Source organism: Eptatretus burgeri, chromosome 7 (assembly GCF_056783735.1).
Source record: "Eptatretus burgeri isolate ZD-2024b chromosome 7, Ebu_testis_v1, whole genome shotgun sequence".
Classification (NCBI taxonomy): domain Eukaryota; kingdom Metazoa; phylum Chordata; class Myxini; order Myxiniformes; family Myxinidae; genus Eptatretus; species Eptatretus burgeri.
In genome coordinates this window covers 87,218,135-87,234,407 of record NC_140967.1, presented here as the reverse complement: position 1 = coordinate 87,234,407, position 16,273 = coordinate 87,218,135, and the positions used below count along the sequence as shown (strand labels likewise).

Here is a 16,273-nt window from a genome sequence, read left to right as displayed (position 1 = left end):
ATGTCTATTTCGTACAATTGTTGTTAACTTGTGTTATATTTCTTTCTTTCAGATAAAGATGAGTAGGCGTTCCTGTACCAATCATCCTGACAACTTCTGTTATGTCTGTGGTCGGTATACCAAAAAAGATCAACAGCGAAGTATATCTACAGCAGTGAAAATGAAGGCCGCCTACTTTCACTACTTCGGGTGTAAGGTGGGGGACCAAGAACAGAGCTGGGCACCACACATCTGCTGCACAAGCTGTCACACAACCTTGACTCAGTGGTTGGTGGGCAAGCGCGCGAGCATGCCATTTGCGGTGCCCATGATATGGCGTGAGCCGCATAATCATCATGATGATTGTTATTTCTGCTGCACAAGCATCGCCGGCTTCAACAAGAAGAATAAAGGTCACATCAAGTACGCTGACTGCGTCTCTGCTCGTAAACCTGTGCCTCATGATGACGAGAACCCGTTCCAACACCTCCAGCTGATCAGAACATAGCTGTAAGCAGTGGTGAAGAGGATGGTGATGATGAACCTTTTGAACCCGACACTCAAGAATCACACCTTCTGAACCAGGGAGACTTAAATGATCTTGTAAGAGATCTCTCGCTGTCAAAGGCGAAGGCAGAGCTGCTTGGATCAAGGCTGCAGCAGTGGAATCTACTTGAACCTAACACCAAGATATCCTTGTTCAGAGCACGTCACAGAGACATGGCTGAGTTCTTTGAGATGGAAGACACGATGACATTCTGCAGTGACATCAACGGTCTGTTGAAAGAACTTGGGTGTGATCACGATCCTGCAGACTGGCGCCTCTTCATCGACTCGGGGAAGAACAGCTTGAAGGTTGTTTTGCTCCACAATGGCAACGAGAAACCATCAGTCCCACTGGCTCACGCGTTCGGCATGACAGAGACCTATGAGACTATGCGGCAGCTGCTTGATTCCATCAAGTACAATGACTTCAACTGGCACATCTGCGGAGACTTGAAAGTGGTGGCGCTGTTGTTAGGGCTGCAGTCAGGCTACACGAAATACATGTGCTTCCTTTGTCTCTGGGATAGCAGAGACGACAAGAATCACTGGACGAAGAAAGATTGGGAAGAGCGAAAAGAGCATGTACCTGGTCGACACAACGTGAAGCATGTCGCCCTTGTCGACCCAGCCAAGGTTTTCCTTCCACCACTCCACATAAAGCTCGGCTTGATGAAAAGTTTTGTATGGGCAATGGATCTGAATGGGCGTGGGTTTTTATACCTCAAGGAAAAGTTTGGCAACACCTTGTTGGAGGCCAAGATCAAGGCTGGTGTCTTTGTTGGACCGCAAATCTGACAGATTATGAAGGACGAAACTTTTCCGACAACTCTAAACCCCAAAGAGCTGGCAGCGTGGAGGAGCTTCAAAGCTGTGACGGACAACTTCTTGGGGAACGAGCGCGTGGACAACTATGAAGAAATAGTGCAGCAGCTGCTGGAGTCCTTCAGGAAACTTGGCTCCAGGATGTCCCTGAAAATCCATTTCCTACACCAGTACCTGAACTTCTTCCCTGACAACTTGGGAGCAGTCTCGGACGAGCACGGCGAGCGATTCCACCAAGAGATTTCACTCATGGAGACGCGTTACCAAGGGCGGCACAACCCGAACATGATGGGCGATTTCTGCTGGTTCCTGCATCGTGAAACTGACACAGAGCAGCACAAACGCAAAGCCAAATGCCTAAAGCATTTTTAATTACATTCTAGTGGAGTTTTTCTGTAATTTCTATAATTTTGAAGCATTCATGATGAAATAAATGAATAAATGAATTTTTGTAAATTTCATTGAAATCCTGACTTCTAGGCAATGGGAATATTTCTGTTACTGAAAATCCTGACGTGATACAGCAAAACGGTTATGATTTTTGAAATCAGCGTACCCAAATTAGTCTAAATCACTTTACACATCTCCAGTAAAAAAATTTTGTTGTTCAGTGTAATCGTTGTGGTTGGTCAGCGGCTGAAGCGCGTTGTCACCCACCTGCTGAACAGAATTCGCCAACCCTCGATCAACAACATCTGTTCCCCAACTCAAACTAGGCGAGTTCGAGTCAAGCCGGTTTTGGTTGTCAAATCGGATATTTAAGTTGTGTAGAAGTGGAAATTTTCACGTTACATCAATTTTCGTGGATTTCGTGCTACGACAGAGAAGCCCATATTTATATACATAAGTGTGAATATATTTGCCTTTTGTAGAAAAATTACAATACCAGATCGCACAAAGAATGCTCGTGCCATACTCACACAGTTACCAATCTCACCACAATGAGAAGCAAGCAACCTACTTGGCCAGCAGACGTAGTGTAGGCCTATGCGGTTCGCAACTGCAGTAGTGTACTTCAGCGTTCACAGTTCAACGTGAAATATACTTCGTCATTTGAAGCCGATTTCAAAAACGGACGAAGTTCAAAGTTTCCTGAAACCTGCAAGCTTGGTTAAAGCAGGGCTTGATGCACAATGCAACATCTGTCGGTGCCGCTAATAAGGAAATATTGAAAGATGGTACGGCGAAAGCCGTGTACCGGCTTGTGGAGGCAGCGATGTGATACCGCGGCCGGAGATTGGAATGAATAAAATTATCCAATGCTCCAGGAGACCATGAATTGACAAATCTCTGCATTAAATTAACTATCGATTTGAACCGCTTGACTTTACTTTCCCGTTGTATGTTGCAATCCATGTTTTGTTGGCTCCACACAGATCTTCATTGGTTCCGTATGATTTACACCAGGTGGTTATAATAAAGTGTGTTTCGATTCCTTTTTCTCTTCACTTCTGGGTACACGACAAGTTATTTTCTCCTCATGTAAACGTTTGCTCGGGTTTCCCATGGTTAACATCATTAAGATCGTCATGAGTCTTGTTCCTGCTCTAGGAATTTAAAAATGCGCGAACGAGTTTTCATGTAGCTCAGCATGAAAATTTAATAATGTGAATATTTCCACAACACAGACTCATGCTTGTAAAAGCTATGAGAGCTGCAAATCACTCTCCTGGAATGTTTTTTGTATTTTTTTTTTGCAAGAGTGATTGCATTTGCTCAAGTAAACTGGACGGTGCTTACGCAGGCCACATCACGCATCGCCATTGCACTTGAGCGCGTGTAAACATGCACATTCTTCACCTGAGTGGGAAAATTAGTTTAAAAACTGAAAGTACTCAAGATATCAATAACTGGCTGCTCATCTGAAGTGGAAAAGGGGGGTTTTTTGCACCAAATTTCACTATCTTTCAGCGGTGAACGTGACCAAAATACAAACTTTATATAAAAAATAACTACAAATACAATTACACTTATCTGAGTTCAAAGCCGATCCGGAATCCGGCAAATTTTTGCCAAAATTACTGAACCTCATCCAAATCCAGTTTTTGGATCCGAGCTGACCATCAAACCCGCTCGGGTGTAATATATATATATATATATATATATATATATATATGTATATATATATATATATATATATATATATATATATATGTATATATATATATATATATATATATATATATATATATATATATATATATATGTACATGTATCGTTATACATTTCATGCGTCCCCCAATGTTGATCGCGTTTACAAAATTTCATTCAAAATGTTGTAAAAATGCATTTTAGGTTTTTATTGCATTTTTAGGTATTTGACCTTTTGACCATGCTGGGGAAGGGAATTGATCCTGCTCTTGCACCTTCTTGACATGTCATCATAACTATTAAATTTGATGAATTTTTGCAGAACCATTTACGAGGAGATAGTGTGTAGTCTTGGACCTGGCTTAGACATATATGCACTTAATTTATGAGAGGATAACTCAACTGTTTTAGGCTAATATGACCCCAAGGAACAACTTGGGATGTGTGCCAAAATCTCTATCCGGGACAAATAGCCCGAAAATGACCACGCCCTTTTTAAAATCTATGTACCCCATTGTCTATCACTCTATGCACCCTATTATCACTCACTCAGCCTGCTTTTGATTTATTCATAGCACCAGTGCTACAAGATAGAGATAGATAGATAGATAGATAGATAGATAGATAGATAGAGAGAGAGAGAGAGAGAGAGAGAGAGAGAGAGAGAGAGAGAGAGAGAGAGAGAGAGAGAGAGAGAGAGAGAGAGAGAGAGAGAGAGAGAGAGAGAGAGAGAGAGAGAGAGAGAGAGAGATATATATATATATATTATATATATATATATATATATATATATCCATCCAGGACTGCTATCAACTGAATTAGAAGTTCCCACTCCTCTACAACTCCTACATGAATGGTGGATTTGTCATGAACACCACCAAGAAAGGTAGTGGAGTGCCCTTTGACCAGGCGCTAGAGCAGTGCTACAATCGGCCTGCCAAAGTGAGTGGGGGGATAATTGGGGTCACCAGAAAGAAGGAAGCAGTAGCTCTGTGGGGAATTATCAAGCATAAAAAGACCAGTATGTTAACCTCCTGAAGATGAAGGATGATGTTGAAGGAGAACTCTCACTTCACCACGACTTCAACCCAAGTACTGCAACTAAGATAGTTGGGATGGTGCAAGACGTACAGGAGTATCTCCTGAAGGTATGCAGTCCTCTACAAGACCAGGTAGCACTGAAGAAATCGTGACCAATGTAAATGTGGACAAGTTGTTGTGCTGTATCAAGGAGGGCAGCACTGCTTGTGCTAATTTTATCGATGATCGACTCAGAAATAGGTTGATATCGATACACTCAACTATTAGCAAAATCAAGTTTACGTCCCCTAATACCACCTTGAAATTGGCTCCCAAAGCAGACATCAAAGATGAGACAATCAAAGCTCTCATGTTTATTGAGTATGGGAGTCACTGGGGGTTCACTGTTGAGGAGCTACTCAAGCATGAGATCACCAACTCTGCATTCTTCTTGGTTGACGAAGATGGTTACTTGAGGAAGAGTACCAAATCACAACTTGGGACTGAGCTGCTGAAGTTGTGCCCACTAATAGATGCCCACTAAAAAAGGGCCAGAAACCTCCCCACAAACCAACGCCATCATTATCGACTTCATGGCCTTGGTGAGAAAGGTCCCTTTAAAGAAGCTTGATCCGCCGTCAAGACATTCCATGACATCTATGGTCACCAAAGCTGGGCACAACTGTGATGAGATCCATATCGTTTTTGATGCTTACAGAGAGGACAGCATCAAGAATGGAGAGAGGGGGAGAAGAAGAAAGTCAAAAGAAATGGTTGTCCTTGATGTGATATCACCAAACCAAAATGTTCCAGTGGTATTAGAGAACTTTTGGTCATCTTCCATTAGCAAAACTGCTTTCCAGGCATTCTATGTTGAGTGGCTCACCACCAATTACCACGGAACCAAACCTCTATACCTTGGTATATCACCACAGGCATGGATGCTGTCAGCTGGGTGTGCTTCTCCATTCCCTCGGCTCAACTGCACACACGAGGAAGCTGATGACAGGATGATGTTCCATGTGCAGGACATTCTAAGTCACCGGTAAGGACTTACATCCATGACGCTGTCATCAGGTGACACAGATGTCTTTGTGTGCCTGTTATACCACATCACAGTCAATTGGAGAGATCTTGGCCTCCAAGAGCTTTGGCTCGTCTGCAACTCAGGAGTGAAAAGATCAATAATACCACTCCACGATATCTGCATAGCACTGGGAGACTAGCTCACAAAGTGTCTCCCAGCACTCCATGCGCTGACTGGGTGCGATACAACCAGCAAGATATCAACTAAACTTGCAGCCCTGAATGCTGTCTGCAAACCAGGAAATTCCTCTCTGATCCTGAATTTTGACTGTCCCCAGCAAGCAGAAAATGCAATACAGATGGCAGAGACATTCTTGGTCAAGTGTCTCAAACCATCAACAGACCTGGAGACATATGATGACCTGTGTCTCACTGCATTTGATAGCAATGCCCTCAAGATGGACTTTGAGAGAACCACTTGCACCTCAACTAATGCAAGGAAACATATCCATAGAGGCTATTACCAACAGCAGCTGTGGGTCCAAGCCCCATTTAGAGATGCCACCCTGATTATGAATGCCGAGTCTTATGGGTTTGTAAGAAGGGGCAGTTTATTAGTCCCTGAGATTGTGATCTCCAAACCCAAAGGCCTGCCAAATCCCTGCACATGTGGCAAGTGTGCTCACAAAAATGGGTGTTCCTGCAGGGTAGCTGGGATCAAGTGTTGCAAGTACTGCAAATGCAAGGGAGGTGATTGTTGTAAAAACCCTATCACTGAATGAACACTGCTCATCATCCTCATACCTGGACTCTGTTGTGTTACTCTTCATGTTCCTGACCCTGGTTTACGTGACACATAAACAGTATTAATGTGGTTTTAAAAGTTGTATTGTTGGTGGTTGGGCAATTTCCCTGCTGATCTTTGAAACATTTAAGCTTTCTCGATACTGCTGCCTACTAAAGTAATAAGTTTAGTTTTTTTATTTTTCATTTTAAGTTAACATTCCATTGATAATAGTATGTAAATGATTTAAAATACAATTTCTTTATATTAATCAAATGCTCGCTTTCTTTCTTTTTAAAAAATCCCTTGTATTGTTCAAATTCCAAATTGTCAGTTCAACTCGAGTAGATCCATCCATCCACTGGGACCATACTCTGTGCAGAGCGTTGGTGCTGCCGAAGCAGTCTCCTTGGCTATTGGGCACAATCCTGGACGGGTCGCCACTCCGACACAGGATACCAGCATGCTGGCACTCATTTTGCCGACCTCGGAAGGATGACAGGCAGAGTCAACCCCACCTGGTATTAATTCAACAGCCGAGTGGGATTTGAACTCAGGATACTCAGTTCCTAAGCCCACCACCCTAACCATTAAGCCAACACCAGGCATAACTCGAGTAGATGACACAAATCTTCTAACTTTGCTCTAAGTCTGGGAAGTTTAAGTTAATAAATATATGGCAATTCCAGTATGTATGATAATAAGTATGGTAAATAAAATGGTTTTTAGCCATTTTCTCATAAAAATATCAAATTAGAAATTTTACACTCTTTTATGACCCCCCCTAAATAAATAAATAAATAAACATGGCCATTCTGAACATTTTGAGCACCTCAGAAAATCTGTAGCTCCAACGGTTTAGAAGATACAGCTATGCCAGAAATAGCACTTTCGATGAAAAAGGGTGTGGTCATTTCAAAAAGGGCGTGGTCATTTTCGGGCTGTTCGTCCCCGATAGAGATTTTGGCACACATCCCAAGTTGTTCCTTGGGGTCATATTAGCCTAAAACAGTTGAGTTATCCTCTCCTAAATTAAGTGCATACATGTCTAAGCCAGGTCCTCTACTAGTGACAGACAGACAGATAGACAGACAGAGACAGAGCGAATTACAATATTCCCCGTTTTGTTTTGTTTTTTCAAAAAAGTGTGGAGATAACGAGGGGAAGACATGAAGAAAACCGCCACACCTGAAGAGAAACTCTGAGACCTCCTGGTTTGTATACCATTCTGGGAGTTGAAGTTTGACCCGGAAACGCTCACCCAGGTAGGACAGAGCCTGGTTCTGAGTGATGCAACCGCAGTCACCCACTGTTCGCAACATGTTCACCACGCATGAGCGCAGGAAAGTGTTATCCTCTTTACCCCGCAGTAACTCTTGGCACAAATGGAAGTCAGGAAGATTTACTAGAGCCTGCGGATGGGCGGATAGGGAAGATGAGGGTCAGGAGGTGAAATTATAATTGAGACATAAGCAAGATAATCAGTGAAATTTCTCATGGAAAAGTTTTAACAAAGGCTAAATCCATTATTCAAAATACTATCCACCCACAACATACGTTTTAACAACAGGTAAGGTCTGCTGGGAGGTTAAGAGGTGTGACGTGCAGAACCAGTAGATTGTTGAAATCATTTGTAGTTTTATGTTCATGTTTTTCATGAAAGTTTGAAATATTAAAAGGGGTAACTGTAGTCGTCTGTTGAATTGTTCTCTTTGTACAATTTCGATAGTTAAATCATGGTTTTTTTGTTGTACTATGAGATACTGTTTTTGTCATCATTTTAATTGCATTTGGAAATTAATTGTACAATATTTTATACAAAGATTGTGAACTTTGTTTGGCAGTATAATTTTTGATTTTTTGTGGACAAATAATAAATAAATTTCAAATTTAAATCAGACTTACATGGGAAGAATAAGCAAGACTCAAGACTTGAGCAAGAATGTGTGATATATAGATATATATATATATATATATATATATATATATATATATATATATATATATATATATATATATATATATATATATATATATATATATATATATATAATAATTAGAAATGAACAGGAGAGAACCAACATTAAAAATATATGTGGAAAAATTAAGGGCCCAGATCGGGAATCAAACCCAGGCCCTCTGGCAAACAGTTTGCCAGATGTCAGATGGTAGAGCACTGGTACTGTTTGCCAGAGGACCTGGGTTCAATTCCCGGTCTGGCCCCTCAATTTTTCCACATATATTTATAATATATCCATCCATCCATCCATTGGGACCATACTCTGTGCAGAGCGTTGGTGCTGCCCAAGCAGTCTCCTTGGCTATTTGGCACAATGCTGGACTGGTCGCCACTCCGACACAGGAAACCAGCATGCTGGCACTCATTTTGCCGACCACGGAAGGATGACAGGCAGAGTCAACCCCACCCGGTATTAATTCAACAGCTGAGGGGGATTTGAACTCAGGATCTTAGAATCTCAAGCCCACATCAGGAATATATATATAATAATTAATGTCATTCTAGGACCTGAGATGAATGTCGTAACGTCACTGCCACAATGTACGTTCTGTCTGCAGCTCCCAAGAGAGCTGTCTTGCAGCACCAATTAGCAAAGTGTAATTTCAGATACTGTCATGAGTGCACAGAAAAATGCAGTTACCGACCGGTCTCACCCTCATTAAGGCATCATTAGGGTAACAAGCTTCCATACGCTTGTGACTGAAAACCTTTTGGTTTTCCAATGTAATTGGAAAACCCATGAAACCAATGAAGTCTCTCACTTGTAATTGGAGGGAATAACAAATCAGCTCTCACCTAATCAATTACCCCAGATTGCGAGGATTTCAATAAATTATCTCCTCCCATGCTCTTCTAGCCAAATAAATCTGCATAAAGCACCCAAGAAAAGCTACACCAGCTAAACCCTTTGCTGTTTCAAACCTTACCTGGGTTCCTCTACAGCTGTAGACATTCACAAGTTGCACATGCATGAGAATCCCAGTGCTACACACTATATATATATATATATATATATATATATATATATATATATATATATATATATATATATATATATATATATATATATATATATATATATATATATATATATATATATATATATATATATATATATATATTGTTGTGGTTACCAGATTCGCAAACCACCATTCAGGTCCCTTAGGTGAGGTATCTCGGTAAGTGCATGTGTAGTTAGGCCCAAACCCGTTGTCTAGTGGGAATACATGTCATTTATACGTGCTGCGACTCTTCAGGATAGCCGTTTTTCTTTTACTATCTTTATTTTGGACCAACCGCCATGATCACAACCACAACATCAACCACCGACCACAACCACCGCTTCACCACAACCGCCACGACCTTCACGTCACACCTCGCAACCGTAGCATCGCCACCGTTCTTGCCCCGCTGTGGGTACCGGTGTTGGATTCGTGCAGAGCGCGCGTCGAACAGCGTGTACAAAATCACGGATTTTGTGCTTCAAAAACGGATCAAAAACGACACACGCCCACTTTTTGCCGTCCAATCGGTGAGCGAGGGGCGATTTGGCCCCGCCTCCAGAACGATCGATATATGCAAATTTGTGGATCAAAAAGCCTTCACGCCCACTTTTTCTCGGGCCAATGGGGAGCGAGGTGAAAGGTCAAAGGGAGGGGGTCAAAGGCGAAGTTACGGGGGGATAAAAGGACGGTGTTCGTCAGTCAGAGAAAGGAGAACGAAAAGGAGAACGAGAAGGAGTCAGCAGGACGAGAACGAGAACGAGAAGGAGTCGGAACGGAGGGGACGAGTGTGGAAGTCTGGAGCCCGAAGCCTGCAGTGGCTGGAGAAGCTGAAGAGAGTCGGACGAGGGAGGGGGTGCTCGCGTCGGTGCCAGGAGCTGCACGCCCGAGGGAGGCCGGCAGCGCGACCTGGCCGAGGTGGAGACGCACACCAGGGATAATAAAGATCCTCTATACCCCGAGCATCAGCAACCCCCTCCTGTTTCCCCCCGCGCTGAGATAGTGCGACCAAGGGGGCCCCGTTCCCACCCCCCTGCCAGGCACTGTCCACGAGGCCCGCGGAGAGAGGCGCCATCGCCGCTCCGCGTCTCATCACCAGACGGGTAGGCCCGACCCGGTCTCGGCCTCAGGCCTGCCTCATTCTTGAGGGTATTTCTTTTCCTTGGTTTTGGGTATGTGTTGTCGGCGCCGTCTGTGAAGTAGAATTGTATAAGTGTTGCCGTGTGCTCGGTAGTCGGTATTAGCTCTGCATTGTTTTCGCTTTTATATTTGCTTTTTGTGTAAATGGAAGTGTGTTTTCTTTTTTTTGTGTGCATTTGGTGGAATTGTATTTGTGTGCTTCCCGTGTGCCGAGAATAAATGTGCTTTATTGTTGAACTGTTTCCCGCTCGCTTCGTCATTTCTTTCTTTGAATCCCCATCTTGCTTCACGTAAAGGGTTGGTAGTGGGCTGAATACGCCCGATAATTAATCGAACCGTCGAGGTCGACGATAACACCGCTCGGTTATTCTGATAGTACGGAACGGGTCGCTAAGTGGCCCGTGTCCGAAGTCGACCTGCGGCGAGGTGCGATCGCTCTCGGTCTACCCTCCGCGTGGGTACTTAGGTAGTTCGAATTTGGCGAGCAACCCTATCCCACGCGGGGGGCTGATTGGCTCCGATCGCGGTGAGACCGAAAGGTCCACCCGTGACTGGTTCCCGGCGTTAGTCCGAGAGGGTCACGACTGGATTGCCGTCCGGTGGGCGACGTGCCGCGATTCGAGTTACGTGGCCGTTCGCACGCCGGCTGGGGCGAAATCCGCAACAACATATATATATATATATATATATATATATATATGTATATATACATATATATATATATATATATATATATATATATATACACACAGATGTTAACTCCTCCCGATTTCATCGGGAGGTTCCGAAAATTCACCCAAACTCCCGCCCTCACGATCACTATCCTTATCCTCCCGAAATTTTGATATTTTTGCACTGTTCACTAATCAGAATGTACTAGTATGAGAATTGAATGAAAAGCATCGTCTGCTACGTATAGCATGTGGTAACTCCATAACGTTCGCTGCTACCAAATTGTACGTAAAAAATTGCAAATTCAAATGAGGAGCAGCGAAACATTGGGTCTGGATCTGCTTATGCGATCATGCACTGAGATTTAGTGCATGCGGTATGTGTGCAATACAGTGCATGCGGTATGTATGCACAGTGTATATGCATGCGATACGCTCACTGCATGCAGCTGGGCCTCGTACCAGCCCGGGCGGTCGCGACCACCGTGCGGTGTTTAACAGCCGCCAGAGTTCTACGAGTCGCGCTGCAGCTGTGGAACATCGACTTCGAAGTTACTGATGCTTCAAGCCCTCGATGTTGATTACGAAATGGCAGAAAAGAAGCTTACGAAGACCAAGAAATGGTCTCAGAAGTACAAGACCGAATACAGTCTCCAATACCCGTGTATTCGAAAGTCTGAAAGAGGAATTCATCATGCGTATTGTACAGTATGCAGCGTTGATATTTCAGTTGAGCACGGAGGTCGCGATGATATTCGGAAGCACGTTGGAAGCAAACGGCACACAGACATTGCAAAGGAGAGATCTTCGAGCACGAGTACCGGTACACTTCTGAATTATTTCACCAAACAAGGGACAAGCGAGGAAGAGGATGTTACCTGAGCGGAACTTCTCTTTAGTGGATTTATTGTGGAACATAACTTGCCCATATCAGTCTCAGATCATGCTGGACCTCTATTTCAAAAGATGTTTCCAGATTCAAAAGTTGCTTCAAAGTATGGATGTGCAAGAACAAAAACTTCAGCAATAATTGGTGAGTTGTCAAATGTTACTGCTTCATCTATTGCCGATATTGCTAGACTAGCTCCATTTAGCCTAGCTACAGACGGTAGCAATGACAGTGGTGAGGCCCAGCTGTATCCTGTCCTGATTTCGTACTATGACAACAGTGCTGGGATTGTGAAGCAAGGTTTGCTAAGTTTGCCTGCGTGCAAACAAGATTCCACTGGAGAAAACATTTTCAAACTGCTTGATCATGAGTTCAGTGACAGGAAAATTCCGTGGGGAAATTGTGTTTCCTTTTGTGCTGATAATGCCTCTGTCATGGTGGGCAAGCACAAAGGAGTCGCTGCTTATATCCACAAACAAAATCCAGAGTGCTACATCATGGGATGCCCTTGCCATATGATGCACAATACGGCCAAAAAGGCGGCTCAGGCCTCACCCATTGAATTAGATGACTTTCTCATCGATATTTACTACTACTTGGACAAAAGTAGTAAACGCGTCAAAGGAGTGAAAGCACTGCAAGAACTCTGTGATGCCCCGACACACAAGATTCTGAAGCATGTCGCAACAAGGTGGCTGTCCCTTGGTCAGTGCCTAGACAGGCTGATTGAACAGTGGGAGCCACTTCGCCTCTTCTTCAAAGAAGAAGTACGAAGAAAAATGCAACCAACTGTAGCCAAGACTCTAACAACGAGCAAGAGGACGGCACTGTATCTACTGCAGTACTGGCACTGCAGGATCAAGCACTAGTGGAGCAGCATTCACCACTACCACTGCAGTATCTGCTGCGAAGAAGACAGCAGGGACAGCACCAAAACCAATGCTGAGAGCAGGTAGCATCACCGGCCCTTCATCACGTTCATCTACAAAGCAGATCCCTTCAGAGTCGAGAAAGACTGTGATAGTCCCATCTACAGGCAAAGAAGGACCCAAGTTAAGTTCTGCTTTGCCAAATCACTTGATAGAAGCTCAGCAAAACCTTCGAATCAGAGGTCTTCTTCCTTGGCTGCACCTACCTCAAGCTCTCTCCTCAAACGTAAAATTGGATCTGGTACTACGAGTCTGACCTCTTCTGCTGGCAGTAAACACAAGTGTGATCGCCCTGCGGCTAAGTGTACTACGAGTTCTACAACTAAAAGCGCATCTTCCTCAAACACTGTGCAGGAATCTAGAGAAAACGTGTCAACAGGATGTTCTTGTCTCCACAAACAAAACTCTATTGTTTCTTCCTTCGATATGCTAACAATGCTTTTTGAGAAGGGGAATCTTCTGCTCCAAAGAGACGCAACCCTGTATTCATCTCCTGCACGGAGAATTGAATGGTCTTCTGAAAGATATCTTCGTACGGTTTTTTGAAACCATCAGTGTCATCGGTTGCTCTGGTAAATGTACCCTTCTCTGACAGAAATCATCAGAAGAATGATGAGGACCTCATGATTGGGAACGATGCCAAACTGTATATAAGGGAACAAAGGAGTCTCAAGAAATCCACCTTCACTCTGAGTGAGTCAGACATCCAAGGTTTCTTCAGTGCAGTTCGCTCATATTATGTGAAAGCCTGCAATTACATCTTCAAAACCTGGCCGCTAGATGATGAATTAGCCAAGCATGCTCAGGTGCTGGATGTTAAGCTACACCAAGAAGTGGGGTTTGACTGTGTGGAGTTTTTCATCAAGAAATTCCACTGTCTGTTCAGTGCCGGTGATAGTCACATAGACAGTCTTGAGAGTGAATTCGCTCACTACCAGGCAGACGCCTCCATAGCTACAATTGCTACTGAGACAGTGAGAGTGGATGAGCAGTGGATTTCACAGCTCACAGATCCCTGCACTGGTGCCAAGAAGTATCCTAATTTGAGCAAAGTGATGAAGGGAATCTTGGTCATTCCTCATTCGAACGCATCATGTGAGCGGGCACTCAGTCTTGTACGGAAGAATCATACTGAATTTCGTCCCAATTTGAGTGTCAAAACCCTGGAAGCTCTCTTAATTGAAAAACTAGCTCATAGCACCCCTTGCTACCAGAGAGAATACAGCAAAGACATAATCAGAAGGGCTAAAAGAGCCACACAGCTGTCACTCAGCAAAGCTGCCATGGAAAAAGCAAGCAGCAGTAGTACCAGCCAGTAAGGTAAGAAAAATATTGCTTCTTTTGTGCTTTTTGTTAATCTTTGATTGTCCCCTAACTTACTAATATTAACATACATGTAACATTAAAAAGTGCACAATTTTCCCCTTTTTTTGTTCAAAAAGTGGGAATTCTTAACATGTTAAATGCTCCAAAATAGGGCTCAGAGGGCACTAGAGAGCGTCTAGAACCCCAGAGCTTCCAGGGCCCCAAGGCGGGCCCTGGACCCCGCCGCAAGGGTCGAGCGCTCCGCGCTCGAGATGTGCGCTTCGCGCACATTATTTGGTGTCGGTTGCAAATCCTCCCTAATTCTGATTTCCAAAAGTTGGCATCTCTGTATATATCAGAGACCGGAACTATAAATTGAATACCATTGTGCTCCAAAACCACCAAATAAATACTTGTATAATGTCTCATGCCTGTTTGGGGGAACAAAAATTAAAATGAAGATGGCACCATGCTTTTATCTGACAAGCAGAAGGGGTGGCAATAATCACAATGATCTTGGTGGTTTTCTGAGTGGATCGGTGTGACTTTTTTCCCCATTCCTCAGGCTGAATATGGGATCGAAAGTGTTTTCAATGAAAAAGTCACACCAAATCAGTGGGATTTAATGGAGAGTGTTTTGGGGACAAGGCTTAACCACACTGACTTCCTGCACCCTGTGCCAGGAGTCGATATCTTGTCAAAAAGCTTAAACAAATATAATTGCACCCTTTATACAAGCCGCGTGCTCAAACTGTTCACGACCATGTTATTGTCAGATAGTGGGCAGGACGTGAACAAATTATGGAGAGGGAGAGGGAGAGAAAAAGGATGGGAGAGAAAAGGGGAGGGGGAGAGGGAGAAAAAGGGAAAAGGGAAGGGGGAGAGGGAGAAAAAGGGGAAAGGGAAGGGAGAGACAGGAAACAAAAGAAACTTGCATGGGGGTTGTTTTAGAGTTATGGTTTATGGGGGTAAAAAAAAGACTACGGTAAGGAATGGGGAATGATGAGAGATGGTAATGCACCGCCTGCTTGGAACCTTGGATGGAACAGTGGGATTGAACCCTCTCTGGAAGACATGGAAAAAAATTAAAAAAAGAGAGAGAAACAAGAGTGGAGGTGTGGGGTAAGCATGGATTTCGTGTGGGGGGGTGGGGGGTTAGTGGAAGGATGCGCGTATGCTGGAGGAGCTGGGTAAGGTAGGAGGACAGAGAGCAGAGGGAGGTGCGTCACACAACTAACCCAATACATAACAAGACACTCAGCAAGAAAATGTTTTCCCAAATCAATATTAGCTGGTGTACAGTCTCGTACCAAACCACAATTCCCGGTAAGATAGCACAGACAGACAGACATTGTTATGGATACACTTCGAATATACGAAGCGAAGTTTGCATCGATATCATTCCACTGGAGATTTGGTAGTTGTCAGACAGCTGCAAGCTCCAAATTTCTGCATTGGTTGGCTCACCAAAATGTCATCACTTTCAAAGTATTGCTCTGGATTAGTGTCCTTATTGTTGATGAGTCAAGTTTGTGATAATATTTGGATTCTATTTTAGATCCCTGCAATACACAAAACTTTAACTTTGTCATTAATTTTCCCAAGAGAGATTAGGATACACAAGTTTGGAAAACAAAATGCCTGGTAAACGACATGGAAAGGACAAAGTGAATATGTGGCTACACCACAAAAACAAAAATAAAACAAATGAGAAGTACCCGCAGAACAAATCCCAAAGGTATGTAGTAGAGTTCCTTCTTGAAGATGAAGTTCAACATGACTGAACCGCTCTCCAGGTAGTGAAGATTCAAATTGATAGCCGAATGCTCATCACGAACACAGTGAATGGATATACCTGCCCCCAATAAATAAAGGGAAAGGGGGGGGGGGGTTAGGGAATAAAATAAAATATATTAAGGGATGCACACAAAGACATACACACAGGGAGACAGACAGACAGGGAGACAGACAGACAGACAGACGTACACACACACACACACACACACACACACACACACACACACACACACACACACACACACACACACAC

General features: G+C 43.6%; 1 protein-coding gene across 1 annotated transcript in view; it reads right to left on the bottom strand.

Moving 5' to 3' along the window:
- The window catches only part of POLR1B (RNA polymerase I subunit B), a 56,599-nt gene that overhangs the window by 32,513 nt on the left and 7,813 nt on the right, over positions 1 to 16,273 (bottom strand). Inside the window, exons 5-6 of the mRNA XM_085889446.1 lie at positions 15,942 to 16,078; positions 7,457 to 7,680 (exon numbers count right to left, since the gene is read on the bottom strand). Of these exons, the coding sequence (XP_085745572.1) occupies positions 7,457 to 7,680; positions 15,942 to 16,078 (361 nt within the window). The remainder of the gene's footprint in view (positions 1 to 7,456; positions 7,681 to 15,941; positions 16,079 to 16,273) is intronic.